Raw genomic sequence first — 22,921 nt, forward strand, 5'->3', positions numbered from 1 at the left:
TGCTCTGAGACTCTCCGATCGAATTTTAAGTTTTGCCCTTTTTTGGTTCTCATCTTCTTTGCACTCTCACGTTCCAATTTTTGTTATGATAAAACCTAATCTCCTACTGCCACTTTTTAAATTTTCTTTTTATTCTAACTAACTAATATAATATTACTTTTACTTTATTATTCTTGTTGGGCTTAATATCTACACTCCCACTTTGCTACACACAACTATAAAATGAGCCCAACATAATTAATCTCATATACTACTAATAATTATATTAATATTATTTCTAATATTAATTATTTCTAATATTAATAATACTAAATGATACTATTAGTAACCGACCGACTAATCAACTTAAATAATCAACTTAGCGACTTAATCACAACATATAACAACTTATCAACAAATAATATGAAATTAATTTAATTAAATAATTAATTAAATTACGGGCGTTACATCAAGTATCTCACGACAGCGAGGAAGAACATCGTTAGTGTGGTCCAACTGTGACTGATGAGTCTGCAAGATCTCCTCATGGGCTGGTCTGGGTGGTGATCCCGCTGCAGTGGGGATCATGTATGGGTGCGACACTGTGAAGTACCAAGTGATGTACATCAGCGCAACTCCAATCTCTCTCAAATCTGGTCGCCCGAGCCTCGTTAGGAACCATGTGATGCTCAAAGTCTGCAAAGACCCCGTCTATCTGTCGACGAGTAATCATGATAGGAGCGGAGACAGAAGGGTGGCGAGGTATCATCTAACAATAGTCAAACTACCGAATGACGAACTCCAGAAGATAACAAACAATAATGGTCAAACTGACAGCCAACCATCCAAAATATAGGGCAATGTCATCCCACGTAATCGTCTCACGGTGAGCAGCATATCAGTCGTATCAGATGTCCTCGCAGCCATATGGCCAAGATAGCGTCTGTAAGGATCCGACACTTGGTTCCCTCTAAGGGGGATGAAGGCACTAGCACGCAGTATGTCCTTAGTTTAGCCAGCCAACCAATGATCATAGGGAAGTGTTGTAATATCCATCCCTAAAATGAAAATAAAAAACACGGGGATCAAACATTATCACAAATATATAATGAACACCTTTGAGAAAATAGAAGGATATAAGATTGTTATCACTAAGAGTGAACAACTTCCAGCCACAGTCCTTGCCTTCCATAGACATCCCTCTCAAAGTTTATAGTAGATCTACATCAGTGTAGCCGCTCCCCAGTTGTACTAATGGATCTATGCAGTATCCGATAAGTACCTTAGGTAAACGACATTTGTGTACGAGGAGCTCGTGTCCATAAACAACTAAGTGCCTAACAAAAATAGGAAGTAACATCTCAGTACCTGCTGTCTGTGTATCTCCGCCTCTACTGGGTCACCAGCAGCCTGGGTGTCGCAAGGAGCTCGACATCAAATCTCTGCGTCAAGAAGGAAAACCTCACCTGCGCGCCGCGGGTCTTCTCTACCTCCTCAAGCGCATCCTCAGGATCAGTGTCGAGCTCCTCAATCAGAGTCTCTCTCGCTTCCTCCTTCGTCATCCTACTATGACCAAGGAGGGTACTTTAGATATGTATAAGAAGGAGGCATGCGAAATCGTCCAAAGTGATGGTAACCTAACCATGAGGTAGATGGAATGACGACGTCTCTGGGTGCCACCACTCTACAAATGCCATCAGCATCCCATCATGTATTGTGTTATACCCGATTTAACAGAGGTCCTTTAGTCCAGAAGCTATGATGACATCCTGGAACCACGACTCGGTAAGCTGCACGAGAGATGCAATCTTCCGACCGTGGTGGTAGAACTTCTAGGGATTCCTGTCCTAAATTTTCTCAAAGAAAACATTGTTAATAATAAGCAAAGTTAGAAATAAATAATTTTCACCAAGGACAAAAAAGGTAATAAGTATACATCAATGACATCTATCACTGTTCTGAAACTTCGAAGACTCAACAACGACATCTGTCACTGTTCCTCAATCTATAAAACCCCATTTTGATGGCTCGATCGTCTGTTTTATACATCAAAAAATACTTACATTATCTCTAAACTATGTTTCTAAGACTAATTAATGATTTATATACCTAAAAGTGTACTCAAATTCTATTACGCGAAATACACGAAAATAACTCGAAAATTCCAAAACTTACTAATTAAATTGAATTTTGAAGCATGAGACATAAATGAAATTTCGCTGGTTAAGAGATTATTGGGGTGGATTGAAAAATTTTCAATAAATAAAATAGTTGGAAAATAAAGGAAAATAATTGTAGAGAAATAGTGCAGCGCGCGAATAACCTAATTTCTTGATTCGTTGATTCACAATTGATAATCTGAAGTATAAACCCTAAACTCAAGTACTCAACGTGAACGTGAATGGCGAACGAAGTTGCTACCAGACGAGACCTACTCCAAAGGTGGAGAAGCATCGAGGAAGAAGAAGGGGACGCTGACGATGATGATCACACTCGCCTCCATCTCCATAAAGAGAAATGGTTCTTTTCTTTTGTGTTTATGCTACTACATTTTTATGTTTTCTTTTGAATGCTAGTTGCTAGTTGCATGTTTGTCATATCCTACTAGAGTAAGCACCCGGTGTGGTGGTTTCAAATAAATAATTGCGTGTTAATCATACTTGTGTCATATAAATATGTTAGGTCCTTATCATGAAGATTTGTATCTTCTTCACAGGTTTGCTGATGCATATAAATTTCTAATTGCCTTGCCTACTCAAAGTCATATATGGTGTGGTTCCTGGGATATAATGGGCCCTCTTTTGGAGACTTTTTACAATTACTACAAAGACCACCGGAAACAATCACCTCTTAGGCAGTTATGGAACAGAATCTCCAATGAAATGCGCAACTGCCTGCAGTGTATTTCCCAGCATCATCAAGCCCAAGACATGTATACTATGGAGTATGACTCTACCTCCATTGCTCCTCTTCTTGATATCTTACGAAAGCTTGATTATGAGAGGGTCACATCGCACCTGACTGATATCAATGCAAGAATAACAGGGAAAGACTATGATTCTGCACGCGATAATGCTCATGTTGTTAATGTCTTGTACGAGGTAGGTGTTTTTCTGATGCTTTCCTCTGTCACTAGTTCCGACTTCTGAGTCAGACTACTATAGTCGATATACATTTTATACTATTCCACATCTTATTTTGTATTCAATTTTGAAATAGGTATTGATGTTCCCAATTCTCTTAGATTATCAGCCTCTGTTCACTGAGTTTGAGTTGTTTGTCGAGGCTATTGATAATAAGCACGAACTGGCTTTGTCTGGCCATCAACAATTTCCGGTAATTTTTGTTTCTTTTCCCTGCTGTATATTTCTGCTTCAAGATCCATTATCATTATTTTTTTTAGACATTCAACCTATTTTCTTCCAGGGAGTGTATGCATTGCTTTTTTGTAAGAGAAGCGTTCGTTCTGTTGGATACCGCCTAGCAGGATCAATGGGAAGAGTAAGGTACTCATTTGTTGGTTGACACGAAATTGCTTCAGCTATGCTAGTTGTAATTTCATTTTGTAGCTGTTAATGCGCTGTGGAACTTGTGTTTTCTGAAATCAATTCATTGTATGTCTATAAATCCTAGAAAGGTATTTAGTAATATCTTATCTTAAAACCAAGTTTTTGACTAAAAAAATATATGAGGATGCGAACGGTGAACCCAAATCTTTTAAATGCATGGTAGGAAGTTGTTATTACCAATTACCGTTGATAGAGTCATGGAAATATACCATGTTGCTTATCTTTTTTTTCCGTACTGTTTTCACTTATATTTTTCTCCTTCCAGACATTTTAAGCATTTTTGTCTTTTTGGTAACGGTTAATGATTGTGTATGCGCATGCTTAGGAGCGCAGTAGACTTGGAACCTCTTCAACCATTGCTTAAGAAATTTATTGGCTGTTTAGAGGCAGATACTTTGCCATTGGCTATGGAGACTTCAACACCAAAAACTCCACTGGATCGCATGTCCATATGGATTGGTATCAAATCACTGTAAGTAGTTTGTTTTTCTTTTCTTTTAAGAGTATCAAGATTTAGCTTAGTCAGCTCTTTTCTAATATTTACATGGTACATTTTGACGCATGTCTTGTGAAGACTCGGTTTCTTGGATCCTCCAGCTTTTGAAGAAGGGATATTGGAAAATTATCCCTTTTTTCTTGATATTGTACTCAATCATATTAGTGGCGATTCACTTGAATTTTCACATGCTGTTACTTGCTTGAGACTACTTTTTGAAATGCTCGGTACACATTTTCCTTTTCCAGTTCCTAAAGTTACTTGTTTCCCCCTACTTTTTCCTTAATTTCAAAATATTTGTTTTTCTGACATTTTCTTTTGGTTTGGTTTAAGGCTGTAAGCTTTGGTTAAGCTCTACACTTTCTCCAAGTGCAATGCGCAACACTCTACTTGGTCAGTGCTTCCATATTCGCAATGAGAAAATCCATATAGATATTTTTGGTCTATTCCAACCCTTTCTACAGGCATGTGCGTATTAATCTGGTGTTTGTTTGTTTGCTTGCTCTGTGTGTGTTTTGTTTTTTTGTGGGCGGGTTGGGGTGGAGAAGGATGGCTTGCTCTGCTGCTGACATTATTTGAATGTCTGATCAAATCTTCCAGTCTCTTGAAGCTTTGCATGATGGGGAGCATGAAAAGCAACGTAGGCATTTTCTCTATTTTCTCCTTCATCAAGTGCCAGCAAGCAGTAACTTCAGCATTCTAACAAGAAGATTGGCATGTCAGGTTATTACATTTACATTTTTGCATGGTGGCTGTTGCATAGTTTGTGTAGCTTTAGTAATTGATGAATGCAAGATTTTTGGGCTTATCTTAGTTGCTATGTTTTCAGATGGCACTTCTTATTGTACACCGAGGTTACAAGATGAGCCCTCCTTGCCCTCCTTTTGAGTGTGCGCATATGTGGTATGTAGTTTTACTCTCCCTCTTGTCTGTCCTGGTTTAAATTAAAATTCTGGAACTTGGAAGTCACTGCTAACCGAAAGAGAAGTAAATTTTCCTATCTTCAGGTTAACAATGCAAAAAATAGGGACTAAGAAATTGACTTAAATGGATAGAGCTTTAGAGGAAAATAAAAGTAAATGGCTTTATAGATGTACTTCACGTGGATAACTTTTGTGACTATCCGTTGGATCTATTAATCATTGTTATCTCTGAGTATAAGACAAATATAAGCAATAGTGGCCACATATTGTTCTAGCAAATGACTTAGAATGCAGTAATACTTTGCATAGGAAATTCCTATTTACCAAGGCGCAAGGAAATCCTTTTAATTATATTTCTTACTGAAAATGTAAGTTGTGTCGTATTTATAGATAATCCTTTTGTAGGTATATTAAAACTTATTGAGAAGGCCAAAGTTGTCTGGAGTTTCTTGATCTGTTTAGTAAATATCGCAATAGGGCTTTATCCTTTGAATCTAGTTCCTGGCACTGATCCTGCTGTTCGAAGCAAATGTACTTTGCAGTAACTGCTAAGTTCACTAATCACAATATTCTGATTCAAAGCACAGTGGAAACTTTGGATTAACAACCAATCTTTGCATCCTTTAGTTACCGATTCAATCTGTTGCTTTCACACAAGGAATTTTTCTCATTTTAGTTAACAGAGACAGTGAGAGAAGTTTAATGGTTTAAATGTAAAAAATAATTAAAAAAGAAAGCAACGTTTCTGGTCCAAGAAACCACTCTCAATACCATAATAAGAATGTTTTAGAGAGAAAATGGGGTAAAAAGTGAAACTGGGAAAGGGGTAAAAAATATCTATCATAGATGATTCTCTGAGAAAGTGTTATGAAAAATGTCACCAAATTTTCTAGAAGTTCATACACAATATCTTAACTCTGCTATATTCTAATCTAACAGAATTGTAACAGATCGTCCAGTCTATAACAGACTCTAAATAATTCTAACAGCTGACTGCATCAGCTCTGTAACAATTATTGCACATGCAGAAACATCTTCACAGAACAGAGACTCAGACTACACGCACACGTCGTACACTCTATTACTGTTACTTTCTACTTGTTACTCAGGAAGTCAGGAAAAACTCAAATAGTGACTTTAAATTTAATGAGTTGAGGCACAATAGCAGGCCTTGTTTGGTGATGCATTTCCATTTCCACCACAGAAAGATATGGGCTAGGATAATGACTTCATGAATTGTACAATGTTAGTGTACTGACTGAACTGTCCTAGAACATATACAAAAACTACTACTGCATTTAAAGTATGACTGAATTTAATCATACGGTGATGTGTATGATATTCTTGGATTACTCTTCAGTTCATTACCTGACTATTTATCAACCTTTGTGTTGGACAGGGGACCCTCGCTCGTCTCATCTTTGAAGGACTCCTCACTTCACAGTTCTCTGAGGCAACCTGCTTTTGACCTTATACAGACAATCATAGTATCAGATGCTACTGCTTTAATATATTCAGTGCTGAATTGCTGCGTAACTCGTAGCACTGGTAGCAGCATGGCATACGAGTTCCCTAAATTGGATGATGAAAGTGATGATATTTGGCCGTCATCTATTCTAGATGGCAAAGAGCAGGATTGTAATAGTTCTTGGAGTGAATTCAATGTGCAGAGTGGTATAGCCTCTCAAGAGTGTCAAGATTGGATGTGCATTCCAATGCTATGGGTTGATGTTTTAGTTGATACCAGTCCGTCAATTCTTCCACTTTCATTTTCCAAAGCTGTTTTTTGGGCACGATCTCGTTTTCCGATGGTAGAGTTTGAGAGTAGTGCTGAAATGATGCCTCCAGTCAGATCTTGCCTTTCATCTTTTGCTGCAGAAATATCAACTTCGTTTGGGTGGAAAGTTCCAACTGGATCTAATGATGGTGGTGATGGAAACAAAACCAAGAACTCAGTGGAAGTGTTGACTATGTCTGTTCCTCTAATAAGAACATTTAACAGGTTGAACTCCTGCTTGATTCCATATTCATCTTATGTTATATTGAAGTTCGAGGGCCTTGTACTTTTAAGTTAGAAGTAGGTTTTTAATTTATTGACTAAGTAATTTGGAGTTGCCCCTCAGGTTCACTACACATTTTCTGGTTCAGATGAGACAAGGAGAACTTCGAAGTCAGTGGATTTGGGAACCACTTATGAGTCAAAGCTTGATCCTTTCACTATTGGATCCAAATGACGTAATATGCCAAATTTATCCTGAACTTATAGATCATGTGTTATTGCCCTTGTCAAATCTTGATGAGTTTTATTCTCATTCTTTTACTTATTTATGAGATACTACAACCTAAGATACGCCCTTTGCCTTTTCCATGCAGGATGTTAGACAGTTTGGAAAGTCTATGTTGGAACAAGTTTCAGATACCCGTGGTCTTTCTTGTGGTTTGAAGTTTCTTTGTTCTTACAGACCCTCGTTGCATGCAACTATTTTGGGACTTAAACATGCTATGAAACTGGTAATATTTTCAGCAAATGTTACTGGATAATAGCGTGGTTGCTATCTATCCTTCCTTTGTGTGTGTTTAAAAGAGGAAAGATCATGAGCTTGTTATGCTCTTTTTTTTGTGCCGAGTCAAAAAGCTAGTATGTGATTTGTGAATTTGTGTATCCATGTTGAATTATGTTTGTCTGGTCACTGGTCATGTCTAGTAACTGGATATTTTTTAGATAGTTGAATATTTACTATGCACATAGTATTAAATCATCTTTTCGTAAACACAATTTTTGTATTAAGTCATCTCTTAGAAGTTTATGTGTCGAGTTTGCAGAGATTCCAGTGCAAATTTTAGAGTTTGACAATCCTGATCTAGTGATCATTGACCAATTGCCCTTTTTTTTCTTCCAATTGTACTAATATCATTGTGTTTCCATGCTAGGTCCAACTGGATTCTGTTCTGTTGAAGTTTCATGCTTTACATCATTTTTGGTTTCTTTTATGCAAATTACTCAAAGATGAGGGTGCACTTGGCCCAGAGTTGCTCGAAAATAGACATGGTGATTCAAGTGTGCCAAAGTTCTCTTCACAAGGCGGGTTTTTGAAACAGCCAGCTTTTGATTCTCTGCCTGTGGATATTGATAAACATGTTGTCAACGTTGAACTAAAAATAAAGGAAACATTTAGTCGCTTACTATCTGAAATGGCATGGCCTGTTTTCTGTAGGTGCCTGGTAAAAGGCAAGGAATTCATTGATTACAATTTCTGCCAGGTATTATGTTGTCTGTTGTTTTCCGTTGTGGAATTGTAAATTTTTTTCTAGTTATGTTTAGTGGCATTTTAAAATACTGTTATTTCACACTCAAAGTACATTCAGCTCATTGCTTTTATAATGCTTTCATCATTTGATGTCATACAAATGTGAAACTTGGCTACTGTCCATAATTTATTAATGAACATTTTTGTAAATGATTTGATACGTCAATTCTTGCTGCTGATTTCTGAATTCAGGTTTAAATGAGTAATTGAGATTTCATCACATTTGAGTTTTTTTTAGCTTTTCCAACTTCTCTCTTTGAATTTTCTCTCTATTTAATATCAATAAGTTTGTTTTACAAAAGAAAGTTAGCTTATTTACTTTTGCAGTTCTCAGATCATCTGGGTTGTAAAATCAGGAAGTACTTCACATTTAATAGTTCTTTGTTGTTTCAGATGACTTGTGTTCGGTTGCTCGAGATTCTCCCTGTTCTTGTTGAAAAACTCTGCCAATTTGGTGGAGAAGAGCTTAGAAATTTCACAATGCTGGTCAAAAATAAATTGGGTGTCAAATGGATTCACAATCTCATGGAATGGGGAAAGTCAATGCTAAAAGTTGTAATTATTTATTGGAAGCGAGCACTTACTTATTTACTGAATCTGTTCAAAGGTTCTTGTAATAAAACTTCTGCGTCAGCAATCATGATCATTGAAAATCTTATTACAAGCAGTGAGTTTTTTTTCATTTCTTTTTCATGTCCTTGTTTTCCCCATGTTTCTATGAGTTCTATGCCATTAATATGTTTTGTTTTTGTTTTGCATTGTCAATTTAGATGGTTATACCTTGGAAGAATTGACAGAACATGTCTCTCGCCTGACCATGTCTCTATCTAGTGAAGACTCTCATAATTTTCAGGAGGAAAATGCGAAGTTCAAATCATCATTAACTAGAAGCCTGACTTTTAAAAATAACTTTTTAAGGTCTGATATTCATTCCTCATCCACAGAAGATAAAGACTTGCAAATTTTGGACTCTGAAGTGATGACTGGCAAAAAAGATACGGAAACTATAGTTATTCTTTCAGATGATGAATTTGAACCAAATGTGTTTTCTAATGCCATTTTATCAGTTAGTGAGACAGGTCAAAACTTATCTGATGGCAACATAATGCCTCATACTGCTGGTAATAGTTCACCAGCATCTGACCATGCAATCCAGAATGTTGCTTATATGAAAACTTCTAAGGAAATAAAGGAGGCCTTCCAGAAAAAGGATACTGCTGAACCTTTCAGTCTTCCTTCTCAGAAACAAGACTCTGGTAATTTACGCAATAAGCTTGCAGTTGCTTCATATGTTGATTCAAAGGGCCCGGAGAGTTGTAAGAGGGAAGGAATTTCAAAATCCAAGGATAGGGTCAATTCGATAAAATCTTCTGTTGAAACTGTTAGTACTAAGAGTTTGAATAGAACAGGCAGTAATATAGCTTCCAAAATTAGTGACACTCTGTCATGTTCTGGTAACAAAGTTTTAAGTGATTTTCGGGATTCTGAAGATGACCCGCTAGAAACTGCATTGAAGTCTGTGGGGCGTACCCAGTTGTATGTACCAAAGCCCACTTCAATTTTGAAAAGACAAGTTATTCAACTAAAAACTACTCTTGAAAACAGATCCGGTAGTCTTCATAAGGCAGGGGACCAAACGAGAAGATTCAAGCCACCAAGTTTGGATGATTGGTATAAACCTATTCTTGAAATAGATTATTTTACAATAGTTGGTTTGTCATCTGCAAGAAAAGATGAAAGCCGAGCTGTTAACAAATTAAAGGAAGTTCCTGTATGTTTTCAATCAGCTGAACAATATGTGGAAATATTCCGACCATTAGTTTTGGAGGAGTTTAAAGCACAACTTCAAAATTCTTTTCTTGAGATGTCTTCATGGGAGGAGATGTTTTATGGAAGCCTTTCTGTGATGTCAATAGAGAGAATTGATGATTTTCATATTGTTCGTTTTGTCCATGACGATGGTGATTCTGCAACATGCAAGAGCTTTTCAGAAAATGACTTCGTTTTGCTATCGAAAGATCCTCCACAAAAATCTAATCAGGATATTCACATGCTTGGAAAGGTATACTGTTCTCTTTATATGATTTATATAGGGAGTTTTCTCACCAGTCTATGAAGTTCTGTAGTTGATTGTTTTGGGCTATGCATTATGGAGTATGTGCAAAATGTGAAGGTTGAAAGTGAAGGGAAATCTCTTGATATTTGCATTGTACAATAAAAATGCAGAAAGTTTGCAATTGTAACATAACTTTTTTTCAGTCCACCTCACATATGTTGGCCACTCCAATCTGAAATGGGAGTGAAAAGTTAAGACATTTTTATCCCACTCCATTTTCACTCTCCTCTTCATTTTCTTCCTTCCTAAACAAGTATTGCCTTAATGATTCTTGCAAATGATGATTTTTTTGGCTGCCATATGGATGCACTCTGTTGGCATTATTATGTTTTATTGAGAGTTTTAACTTATATGAAGAATTGTTTAAATCTAATGTGGCAAACCATGTCCGTTTTTCTTATAATTGATTCCTAATCCAATGCTCCCGCGGGTTGTTTTCGTTTTAACTATTGAGATTGAAGGTTAAATAAGAATGGATAGAAGAGGTAAAATTAATGTTCTGAAGAACTCTGAATATAAATTATTATTTCTCATTTGACATAACTGTCAACTCATTTATGAACTGAAATTAGCTGGCTCCCCAATGTGTCAAACACTAACCTCAAGCCAATATGGCAAACACTACCCTCAAGCCAATGTGGCTTTTCTCATCAATGCAACTTGAATAATGGAAACAATAATTTTGTCATGCTAAAGCAATCAATATGTGTTTGCAGGTTGAAAGGCGTGAGAAAGACAATAAAAGAAGTTTAAGTATCATTATCATACGGTTCTATTTTCAAAACGGTTCTTCTCGTTTAAATCAAGCTAGAAGAAATCTCACTGAACGAAGTAAATGGCACGGATGCCGAATAATGAGCATTACCCCCCAAATTCGAGAATTTCATGCACTGTCATCTGTAAAACACATTCCGTTACTTCCGCTCATTCTAAATCCTGTCAAGGATTCCTTTTGTCGTGGTGAATATAAAGTAGATCTCAGCAAGTTGTGCCAGTCATTGCAGCAAACTCTGAGGTCATCGTTTAATGTCACTCAACTCCAAGCAATAAGTGTTTCTGTTGGAAGGGCGAAGGCAAATAAAACTGTTGAGTTATCTCTTATTCAGGGTCCTCCTGGTATGACGTCCACCCTGAGCTATCTCTTAATTTTAGAGATCTTATAACTTTTTATGTATGATTTTTACTCAGAAATTTGGATGTTTGTTATGTATATGTAGGAACTGGGAAGACACGTACTATTGTTGCAATTGTCAGTGTCCTTCTAGCTTCTCCTCTACATAAGATGAATGGTCTAAAAAATCCGTTAGATGAAAACATGACCCAAAATTCTTTTTCCACCAATTCAAGACCTAAGATTAACCAGAGTGTTGCCATTGCGAGGGCATGGCAGGATGCAGCAGTGGCTAGGCAATTGGTTGATGATGGCCAGAGTTCATCAAAATCTTCCGAAAACGGTGCGAGACGAAGGATTCTTATCTGTGCTCAATCTAATGCTGCTGTAGATGAATTGGTATCAAGAATTTCTAGCCCTGGTCTTTATGGAAGTAATGGAAAAATGTACAAGCCTTATCTTGTGAGGGTTGGAAATGCTAAAACAGTCCATCAAAATTCACTCCCATTCTTTATTGATACACTTGTCGATCAACGTATAGCAGAAGATAGGATGCATTCAAAAGATGGGAAGAATGATTTGAGGGTAGATTCATCAGCAGTGTTGCGGTCTAATATGGAGAAACTGGTTGATTCTATCAGGTTCTATGAAACCAAACGTGCTAACTTAAGGGATGGTGATTCTGATGTTAAAAGTCGCATGGGGGATGAGACAAAAATGTCTGATGCTGAAATTGAAAAGAAGTTATGCAAACTGTATGAGCAAAAAAGGCAAATATATAAAGATCTTCGGAATGTTCAGGCTCAGGAGAAGAAAGCCAATGAAGAAACCAAGACTCTTAGGCATCAGCTGCGGAAGTCTATACTAAGGGAAGCTGAGATAGTGGTAACTACATTGAGTGGATGTGGTGGAGACCTTTATGGAGTTTGCTCCGAGAGAATGTTAAGCTCCAAGTTTCGGGGTCCTTCTGAACATACCCTTTTCGATGCTGTTGTAATTGATGAAGCTGCCCAAGTATATATAAATATCTCTGTGCTGCTATAAATAATTTGTTTATAATCTTCTAGTTTCCATTTTGCCTTATGACCTGTTTCTATTGTTACAGGCTCTTGAGCCAGCTACTCTAATTCCTCTTCAGCTTTTAAAATCAAATGGAACCCAATGTATTATGGTAAGAGTTTCTAACTCAAACTTTCGAAGTTCAGATATCGGGTAAGTAATTTGACTTACCTTTGTTATGTATTTAAGGTTGGTGACCCAAAGCAGCTTCCTGCAACCGTCTTATCAAATGTTGCAAGTAAATTTCGTTATGAGTGCAGCATGTTTGAACGTTTACAAAGGGCTGGGCATCCTGTTATTATGCTTACTGAACAGGTACTTTAGTTTTCTTCAGGATATGATCCAGTAGCATGCTTTTGTTAGGGAAGTTAATAAGGAGCGTAATACCAAGGTTCTGCAAGTTTAACACAGAATATTTTTTGTTTTAAGTTAGTTTTTTTAGTCAGCTAATTTTGGCTGTTTTGTTAGTTAATTAGGGTGGTTGTGATCCCTTTAGCAAAGGTTGTCTAGGAAGGCTATAAATAAAGCGTCCTTTCCTTTTGGAGGGATCTTTTGGCATTGGTTCATTTTGATGGGAAATTTTCCAGTGGAAGAGGATATTCACTCTTGTTTTCCTTGTATCTTTTCAATCAATTAAACTATTGGGGACGAACAAATTCCCTTTCCCTTATTGTTATTGGAAGTTGATGACAGAAATGAAGATTGACATAAATCACATCAAGGAAGGTTTACTGGACATGATAGGTTCACTGCACAAGCCATATCTCTAAGCAACATGGCTTAAATCCCAACACTAAATAGGTGTTGGAAGCTGCTATGAAGGCAAGCCAAATGCCATAATCAGGCGACTAGTGGCAGACCACAATAAAGGCGGAAATTTCCACACTCCCCCTTACGCTTGGGCACCAATGAGCCTGAAGCGGGGAAGATGCGGGAAGCCCAACAACGGATCTTGGATAGACTTTGATACCATCTTAGGATGTATGGGTTGATCCTAACTCATCCCTACAAAATCGGGTTGTAAGGGGACAGCTGCCCAAGCCTTATAAACACAAGCCATATCTTTAAGCTATGTAAGACTAAATCCACCCCTTCAAACCCAACACAGTGTAGGTGTTATAGGCTGCAATGAGGGCAAGCCAAATGCTCCAAATGTTTAGTTTTGAGTGTGAGGTGTGTGTGTGTTGAGAGTCTCACATTGGACGTGATATGGCATTAAAAGGTGTTTGTAAGGGGGATACATACATTACCGGCTTTGTAGGATGTGTTAGGCCTAATCCAAATACTTAACAACAACCTTTGATTTATAACTTTGGATAAGTTTCTTTGAAGAGGCATCAACTGTTCTTACCCATAAGGAGTCTAAAGCTCCTTGGGGAACCCTTGAGGTACTTAGGGTTGCATTTGCCATTCAGTTTTGTTAAAGATCCTTCTTTTATTTTTTGCAATTCTCTTTCCTGGTCATGTTGGGGAATGGATCTTGTCATGTTAAAAATTTGCATGCCCTTGGTATGTGAAAATATTATGTCTATTTCAATAAATATTTACGATCTTTAATGACGCTCTCTTATTTAATGTCTACAAAGAGAAAGACAAACAATTTTCACATGATAAGGTCATGCAAAATTCTAACCTGTGTACATTTTCATCTTGTTGTGCTTGAGCTTATGGGTCTTGGAGACCATCATAAAAATTCCTGTCAACTCAATACTATTTCTACTGAATTCAATCATAAGACTAAAGCTGGTCGGGATTGAACTGTAGATCATAAAGTCAATCATGCTTGATAGTGTATTTAACAGCCAACCACTTTTCCTAAAATCCTTGCAACTTATATTTGCACCTCCTGATTCTTAAAGTTGTCTCGTGCTCTGTAGTCGGTTGCAGTGTTGTGTAGCAGCCCTTAGGATCAACGTTAAACTCCATTGCATTTTTTAGTAGCGGCCAATTAGCAGCTAGTTCAGTGAAGCTCTTGTAAACCCTGAATATGCTCTCAACTTATAAATGTTCCCTATGTTTTTTTTGTTGAACTTTTATGTTTATTTCATACTAAAACCTATTTGCTTTATATTATGTTTGAATATTAGTAGAAACAAACTTTGATTCTTACTTATGAATATGTATTTTATTGTGTATTCTTTTACTTTTGAGCTTTTATCTGTGTATGTTACGGTTAAGAGTCCCACATCGGGCAATATATAGCCTAAGCATGTGCTTATAAGTGGGGGCAATCCTCACCCTACTAATCGGTTTTGTAGGGATGAGTTATGCCCAACCACATTTTCTTAACATGGTATCAGAGCCTGATTTAAGATCCGGTGGGCCACCTATTATGGTTTCCGCTATCGGGCCACCCACCATTTATTTCCACGCTCCAATTGTCTAGTCCTGGGGGTGAGAGGGTGTGTTAACTGTTAAGACTCCCACACAATATATGGCCTAAACATGTGCTTATAAGTGGGGGAATTCCTCACCCTACTAACCGGTTTTGTAGGGATGAGTTAGGCCCAACTACATTTTCTTAACAGTTACTATGATATAACTTTCTTTTATTGTACTTTCCCAAAATTTCGACATCCATACCACTATCCACCATTGATTACATAAGTCTTGTTCTTATTGTATATTCTTTGGTTATTTTGGTGCACACTTGATTATATTTTTGTTACCCTGTTTTATGTTAAAGAGCTGAATCCCTTCCCTTTGCTTTTTCTCACAATGACAGTATAGAATGCATCCCGATATATGCAAGTTTCCTTCGTTGCATTTCTATGAAAACAAATTACTAAATGGTAGCCAAATGTCTAGCAAGTCAGCACCATTTCATCAGACCGAGGGTCTTGGGCCTTATGTATTCTATGATATTATTGATGGTCGGGAGGCTCATGGAAAAAACTCTGGTGCAATGTCGCTTTGTAATGAAAATGAAGCTGATGCTGCGGTTGAAATACTAAGATTTTTCAAGAAAAGGTACCGGTACCGCTGTACTCTCTCTATCTCTCTTGTCTATAAGTTTATTATTGATGACAGCTTACAAAACTTTGTATCGTATGCTCCTTAGATACCCATCTGAGTTTATTGGTGGAAGAATTGGCATTATTACACCATACAAATCTCAACTTTCTCTTCTGCGGTCTCGTTTTCTTAATGCATTTGGATCTTCAACCATAGCTGACGTTGAATTTAACACCGTGGATGGTTTCCAAGGTAGAGAGGTTGATATATTGTTACTTTCTACGGTTAGAGCAGCTCATTCTAGCACTGCTACATCTCAAATAAACTCAAGCTCTATTGGATTTGTTGCTGATATAAGACGGATGAACGTTGCCTTGACAAGGGCCAAGTTATCACTTTGGATTTTGGGTAATGCGAGAACTTTACAGACAAACAATAACTGGGCAGCTCTTGTTAAAGATGCCAAAGAGAGAAACTTGATCATGACAGCTAAGATGCCATATCATTCAATGTTCAAAACTACTAATAGTAAGCGTGTTTTTGAAAATTCTGATAATCATGCAAGACCATTGAAGCATGAGAAGAAGGCTAAGGATAATGGCCACAATGTACCAAAAAAAGTTGTTAATGACAATCATACCCTTGTGGGGAAAAATAAATGTGTTTCTGAAGTCAAGGGCAGGAATAAGGGTAGTCGGGATGAGAGTAATTTTTCAGTTTTGGAAAAAGATTCCCTGACCAAAGAAAGAGATTCCAAAAATAAGCATGTTTACATAAAGAAGGATACAGTATGTGTAGATGCTGAAAGAGAAGATAAACATAAAATGAAGATGAGCTTGGGAAAGACACCCTCAAGTAAAAGGCAATCCAAGTTTCAAAATTCAAAGAATGACTTAGACTATCCGGTGGAAAAAACAGGTGGTGGACATAAGGCATCAAATCCTTCAAAGTCAGAAAAACTGTCTATGTATCCTGGAGTGGATAGGAGCAGTTCTACAGAAGTTTCTACTTCCTCAATGAAAGGATGTCATGGCGAAAGAGATACAAACAATAAAGGGAAAGCTTCTAATCAAAGTATGGTTGCTGAAATTTCAAAAAGGAAAAAACAGCGTGAAGCTGTTGATGCTATTCTTAACTCATGTTTGATATCTACGAAGAAGGATGAGAGATCTACAATAGTTTCTGCAAAAAGACCCATTTCCTCATCTGGTGCGGACAGGAGTATCAGACCACCTAAGAAAAGAAGCGGTAAACTTCCTCATCTATGCTTACTAATTTTGATGATGTAGATGTTGTTTCCCTTTAGTTGATGCAAATGTGATGATGCCATGAAATCAATATTTTTGGAGCCATGATAACAGATATTAAGTTCTTCTCGATTTTTTTCCTAGCTTTACTTGATTCTCTTTTATCTCTATCTACATAAAATCAATTAATATTATTCCATCCCGTGTTCTTATATTTCTGTCTCTGTCTAATCATTACCCGGTCATGATTGGTCATCCTAAAAGTGCTATGGAAGAATAATTTGATTTAAGTATCTTTTGCATCATGTTTAATTGTATTCTTTTCTTACCTGTACTGTACCTGAATATATGTGAAGTGTCATATTTTAAGTCATGTCACTCCAAAAATGCTATAAAAGGAATACAAGACTTTCCACCTCTTGGTGTCCTGTAATTAGATTTTTTTTCATCTTAGTTTTAAATGTATATCACCACCATTCATGATATTCATTTCTTGTTTAGTTATATTTTTCTTTATTTTTCATTATTCGGTCATTTCAAGCTCTGAAGCAAGCCACAGCTGCTATGATAGAATAATGCTACACTGTCGAACAAATTTGACAGAATTCACCCCTAATTTGATAAGATTTAGTCAATGTAGTGGAAGATTACCAATCCATCAAAGAGTCAACTATAATGACAATTTATGCTGCAAATTTTTTGAATATTCGTCTCTAGTATTTTCTGCTAGAAACCCATGTGTTTAAGATGCAAATAAAATATGGTTGTGTTTTTTATCTTTCTGTGTAAGCAAATAAATATATTAAGAGGAGTAAAAACTGTTTATTTGTTTTTGTTTGCATATCCCTCTAAATTTGTGACTTTTTCAGTGCGACCTGATGAATGAGCACGGGATTATGGAAGAAACAATTTTTCTATAAGGATTTAGGCTGAAGTCTTTTTCCTGATCCTGTTATGATCACCCTTTTGACATATGGCACTTGGATGAAGAGCAGTGGTGGAGTCAGAAAAAATTTAGGCAGTCTGGGCAAAAATGATTAATTGGGCTGGATCATTGGTTATTTATCTGTTTTAGTTGGCACACCCTGTTTTTACTAATTTTGCCCCTGATTTTGTCTAAAAACCGACTATTAGATTGGGGAAAATACAAAGAAAGTAGGGGGTTGAGCCCGGGCGCATGCCCAAGCTCGCTAGTGAAGAGGTTTTTTTGGCGCTCACTTGGTGCTTTCCGTCTATGATCTAATGGGGGAGTGAGATTTTATTTCCGTGACATGAAATCACTGGAAATTTACTGATTTAATTTACTCTGATGATGTTAGTTAAAATGAGGAACAAGAGCTATTTGTATATATGATGGCAGGTTTATGTAAATACAAGAAAATTTATTCACAGTGGAATGTCTATCTTTTTTTTTAATGGTTAAGTAGAGTAATTTATTTTATAATGGTAAAACGGGATTTTTTTTTTCGGCAGAAAAATGGAATAGTTGAGTGCATTATACAACTTTTCATTATTTACTAGCCGAAATTTATCCTTTAAGTTTTCCCCCATAGTGACTGTCAAATTTTCATTTTCTTCCGTTTTAGTTTTTTAACTGAAAGAAACTAAATATATCTGTTGGCTATCTTGGTTTTAAGGGTATGCATCTCATGGGTAGCTATTATTTTTGTAAAATCAGAGTAATAATTCTTTCTTTTCAAATTGTCTAGTGGTAAAATTTCCCTTTTAAAGATGAAAGTGAGATATTGCGGGTTAAAAAATCAGAGTAATAATTTTTTTTCTTCCTTTTTCCTAATATATACACCATTTTTTAGTACTTGTGAAGCTTTCCTTTTCCCTAATATATACACCATTTTATAGTACTTGTGAAGTTTTTGTTTTCTTTATATTATTTGTGTTACATGTTAAAGCTCTTTGTTGAAGTAGTATCTAGTAAAAAAAAAAGTTTTATTAAAGTAGATGAGATTCATACCCGCTAATTGTCTATTTTGTAGATTTTTGACAATTTCTCATCTTACTTTTGTTATATGGGGCGCATTTATGAAAATTCAGAAATGCCCTTGGGTTAATTTGGATATTCATATCCGAATGCACAAAATATAATTTTTCTTAAAAATTAATACGCATATGCAACTCTGAATTAACATGAGGGAAAATTTGCATATGCAATTTCGAAATTACCTTTCATAATTAGAAAATCAATTAGCCCTCATTTATTAAAAGAATTGGTTCGGAGATGCATATGTGAATCATATTAAATAGAAAATTTGGACTGACATCAGCAAGACGTCAACAACATGATCATCATATGCCTACATATTCTCTGAGATCTCCTCATGGGCAGGTCTATGTGGACGTCCAGGACCATCCAGTGTCATGTAAGGATGTGACACCCTGTAGAACCATGTCATGTAACCATCCACATAAGCCCATTCAGATGTGACTTCCTGTGCCTGATACTCCTCTGGTACCATATAACTCTCAAAATTGTCAAAATGGTCTCTAGGTCTCTGCGAACAATAGAGATGGGAGCAGCGTGAAAGGGGGACCTCAGAATAATCTGGACGTACCCAAACTGCCGCATCTGCTCGGGCAGACATCGACACATGATGTTGGTCCCACATGGCAACCATCTAGAGTATAAGGTAATGGATTCGAATGACACTATGTCACGGTGACCATCGTATGACCTCCATTTGACGTCGTCGTGCTGAGTCTGGTCGATATACACACAGTACGATAATATATAATCATCCCCTCTGCTAGGTACAAATTGGGTAGCATATGACTAATCATGAGTATAAGAGGCCGCATGCTGAAAGTCGTGGATGCGATGAAAGTGAGCAAGGATCCATCTCTGAAAACGAATTAGAAAAAACAAGTATGAGTAAAAACTGTGAAATGCATATTAGTTTGCAACTTAATAGTGGGATTTGGAAATTATCGTAAGTAGTGTGCATGAGCTCGTCATCTACTTTGTCGTCCATTTGCAACCTTTGTTCAGGTTGTAGCACAGGTAAACCAAGCACGCTGCCCCTAATATATGATCGACTTCCTCCCCTGTGACCTTAGAATGATCAAGCAACCTTTCTCTGATGGAAAGGTGTAGGAGGCATGCTACGTCATCCAGCGTAATAGTCATCTCACCAATGGGGAGGTGGAAAAATGACGTTTCATTGTTCCATCTCTTGACAAATGCAACCTGCATGCCATGGATGATGTTGGTGTATCCTGAAGCACAAAGACCAACAAGACTGGAGTTATGGAGCATATTTTTGAACCAGGCATCCTTGGGCTGATAAAGATTGTGAATCTTTCTTGCATGATTCACATATTTCAGACAGTCATGCTCTTGTTGAAAATAAAATATAACCTGATCAGTTGAGTTGAATTTGGATACAAAATAAAAAACAGAGGCATTCTAGAAAAACACTTCTCCTTCCCATACACGAGGAGCCACATGCTCTCCAAAGTATATAAGCGAAGATGTTTCGGTGGGTGAAACGGGTCTGCAAGGGCGCACATCCGTAGAAACAGGGATCTCGGGGTCAACTGGGGTATCCTCCTCATGGGGAGCACCTCTATGGGATCTCATTCCACGTGATAGTCTACTCCTCCTCCTAGATCCCGACGCCTCCATATCGTGAGGGTGAGGGAGTGAGGCTTTAGCCTGCTCGTGCTACTAAGCCCTCTCGCGACGCACAAAGGCAGTAAGGGTGGGTCGCATTAGTCTCAATCTTTCAGGGTTATCGGCCATTGTCATGAAAAAAAGAAACCCAAACTTTGAGCAAGGAACTGGTTCGAATAGGCGTATTCGAAAATCTGGAACAGACCAGTTCAGATATGCATGTCTGAAAAAAGCTTCGCAATCATCAATGGCAAAAAAGGTTATGCAGGAGTCCTAGATCGTCCAAACCAAACCAAACTCATCCAAATCATATAAAAATTATCTCTAAACTAATATACTAACCTATTTGAGCTATCTAATGCATTAAAACTAGTAGGTTTGAGCAAATGCAATAATAGAAAAAATTAAAATAAGATAAATGACAAACTTACTCTTAAACGTGTTGGGGTGGGTGTAGAGAGCTTTGATGTTGAATGCAGTAGGTAGAATGTGTTTGGATGAGTATGAAACAAAAGAAAATAGCTTCAAAACTTGCTCTTCAATGTGTATTGAAAATGGATGTTAAGAGGTAGAGAGTTTGATGTTGTTTGGTGAAAATGAACAAAGGAAAAAGAAGACGGAAGGTCTGGCGCGACATTTAAATAACCTCAACTAGTTCGGAGATGCATCTCCGAACGGCTTTGGCTAATATGCATAAGGATTTACTTATGCACCGTGCATAAATCTACATAAGTCATTGGATCATGTTTTTAATCCAGTATTGAGTATTGAGTATTGAGTGGTGAGTATTGAGTATTGAGTAATAACAATTGATGTTTAGAATTTGATGCAAGGGTCCATAATAATCTATGCATGGTGCATAGATTTTTATCTATGCACGGTAACTGCACCCTCTCCGAACTAGTTTTTTAAATATAAAAAAAATGCGTATTCGGAGATGTCTAGCCGAACCCACCCTTTAATTACTTAGAGTTCGCATATCCAATTTTAACTTTGAAAAAAAAGTGAAATTTGGTGCGTTCAGGTTGGCATATCCGAGCACAAAGGTTTTTTGAGAATTTCATGCGGGGCTTGAGAGAAATAGCAAAGATGAGTTGAGAAATTTCCATATGTTTATCTTATCTATTGTGAGTAATTTTTGTAGGTGTGCAATAAAAATAAGTCCAATTGTCATTCATATGAGGTCGGTATCATATTCAGTAGTTCACATATTCCATGTGCATAGCGAATAGCCGAATAGCGATTGAGCAACTTTCTTTCTGTCAAATTATCTTATGAAATAACAATATTATTAATAACTAGATTAAGACTTCAACTTTTAATTAAACTTTAAATATTTAAAGATTTCAATACATGTATGATATGAATATACGTAAGCCTTAACACAAAGTATAAGTAGAAGAAACATTGAATACTATTTAAGAAGATTTGATATTGTACAACAAATCCAAAACTAGCCGTTTTTAAAAAACTTAATTAATGTGATGAATATATAGTTGTATGGAATAAGCTTAGGTTTAAGTGTGACCGTATACATTTTTTTTCACTAATCTAAAAAAAAATTAATAATTACTAGAAAGCATCAACAAATTATAATAATGATGTAATGCATATAAAACTTTATATCAATTTCCTTTGCTTTGCCAATGCTCTCATCTCATGCATAAATTTTTTTTATGGTAAAGAAATTTCCTTTAAAGAGGAAAAACTGAGATACATTCAACAATGGCTCAATAGATGGGTAACCATCAATCTAAGTTTTAAAACCATAAACTTTTCCCAACCCAACTAAGTTGTGTGCATCAACATTAAACACCCTACTAATAAATATTACATAAGCAAATTTAAAACTACTAAGAAGCGTCCTACAGTCCACAGCTATAGGCTCAAGGACAACACTCACTCTAACGTCATTTATACAAACCACATTATGAAGGATAGAAAAAAACACTTAGAAAGGGGGGGATTGAATAAGTGTGACTTTAAATCTTGGACGATAAAAATAAATTGCACAATTATTTTTATCCTGGTTCGCTGTTAACGAAGCTACTCCAGTCCACCCCCGCAGAGATGATTTACCTCAACCTGAGGATTTAATCCACTAATCGCACGGATTACAATGGTTTTCCACTTAGTCCACGACTAAGTCTTCTAGAGTATTCTGATCACAACTTGATCACTCTAGGAACAACTGCTTAGTTCACTCCTAAGACTTTTCTAGAGTATACTGATCAACCTGATCACTCTAGTTACAAACTGCTCAGCCAACTGCCAAGACTTCCTAGAGTATACTGATCAACACGATCACTCTAGTTACCTTACAACTTAATGTAATCAATTCTAAGAGTTTACAAATGCTTCTTAAAAGCGATAATCACAACTGTGATATTTCTCTTAACGTTTAAGCTTATTCTCACTAAAATATTACAACAGCAATGTAGTGAGTTGATGAAGATTCTGAGCTTTGATTGAATAGCGTTTCAGCAAGTTTAATATAAGTTGTTTTGGTGCAGAATCGTTAACCTTGCTT

The 22,921-nt window shown here is 36.8% G+C and overlaps 1 protein-coding gene across 4 annotated transcripts; it reads left to right on the plus strand.

Moving 5' to 3' along the window:
• Window positions 1-2,251: 2,251 nt before the first annotated feature.
• On the plus strand, window positions 2,252-18,179 carry LOC131653997 (uncharacterized). 4 transcript variants are annotated; one of them, XM_058924368.1, is made up of 22 exons: window positions 2,253-2,499; window positions 2,696-3,080; window positions 3,199-3,315; window positions 3,406-3,485; window positions 3,874-4,020; window positions 4,123-4,271; window positions 4,378-4,508; window positions 4,645-4,767; window positions 4,874-4,947; window positions 6,367-6,969; window positions 7,091-7,202; window positions 7,341-7,478; window positions 7,899-8,228; window positions 8,669-8,942; window positions 9,046-10,337; window positions 11,108-11,507; window positions 11,609-12,516; window positions 12,608-12,673; window positions 12,751-12,876; window positions 15,287-15,531; window positions 15,623-16,764; window positions 17,633-18,179. In XM_058924368.1, the coding sequence occupies exons 1-22, from the start codon at window positions 2,381-2,383 to the stop codon at window positions 17,647-17,649; spliced, it is 6,978 nt and encodes a 2,325-aa protein (XP_058780351.1). In that variant the 5' UTR covers window positions 2,253-2,380; the 3' UTR covers window positions 17,650-18,179. The 4 variants fall into 4 exon arrangements, with proteins under 4 accessions (XP_058780354.1, XP_058780351.1, XP_058780352.1 ...); XM_058924371.1 differs by lacking the exons at window positions 15,623-16,764; window positions 17,633-18,179 and having other exon boundaries at window positions 2,252-2,499; window positions 15,292-15,471; XM_058924369.1 differs by lacking the exons at window positions 2,253-2,499; window positions 2,696-3,080; window positions 3,199-3,315 and having other exon boundaries at window positions 3,407-3,485; window positions 3,882-4,020.
• The last annotated feature ends 4,742 nt before the right edge of the window (window positions 18,180-22,921 follow it).

The sequence above is a fragment of the Vicia villosa genome, linkage group LG2 (genome assembly GCF_029867415.1).
Source record: "Vicia villosa cultivar HV-30 ecotype Madison, WI linkage group LG2, Vvil1.0, whole genome shotgun sequence".
NCBI lineage: Eukaryota > Viridiplantae > Streptophyta > Magnoliopsida > Fabales > Fabaceae > Vicia > Vicia villosa.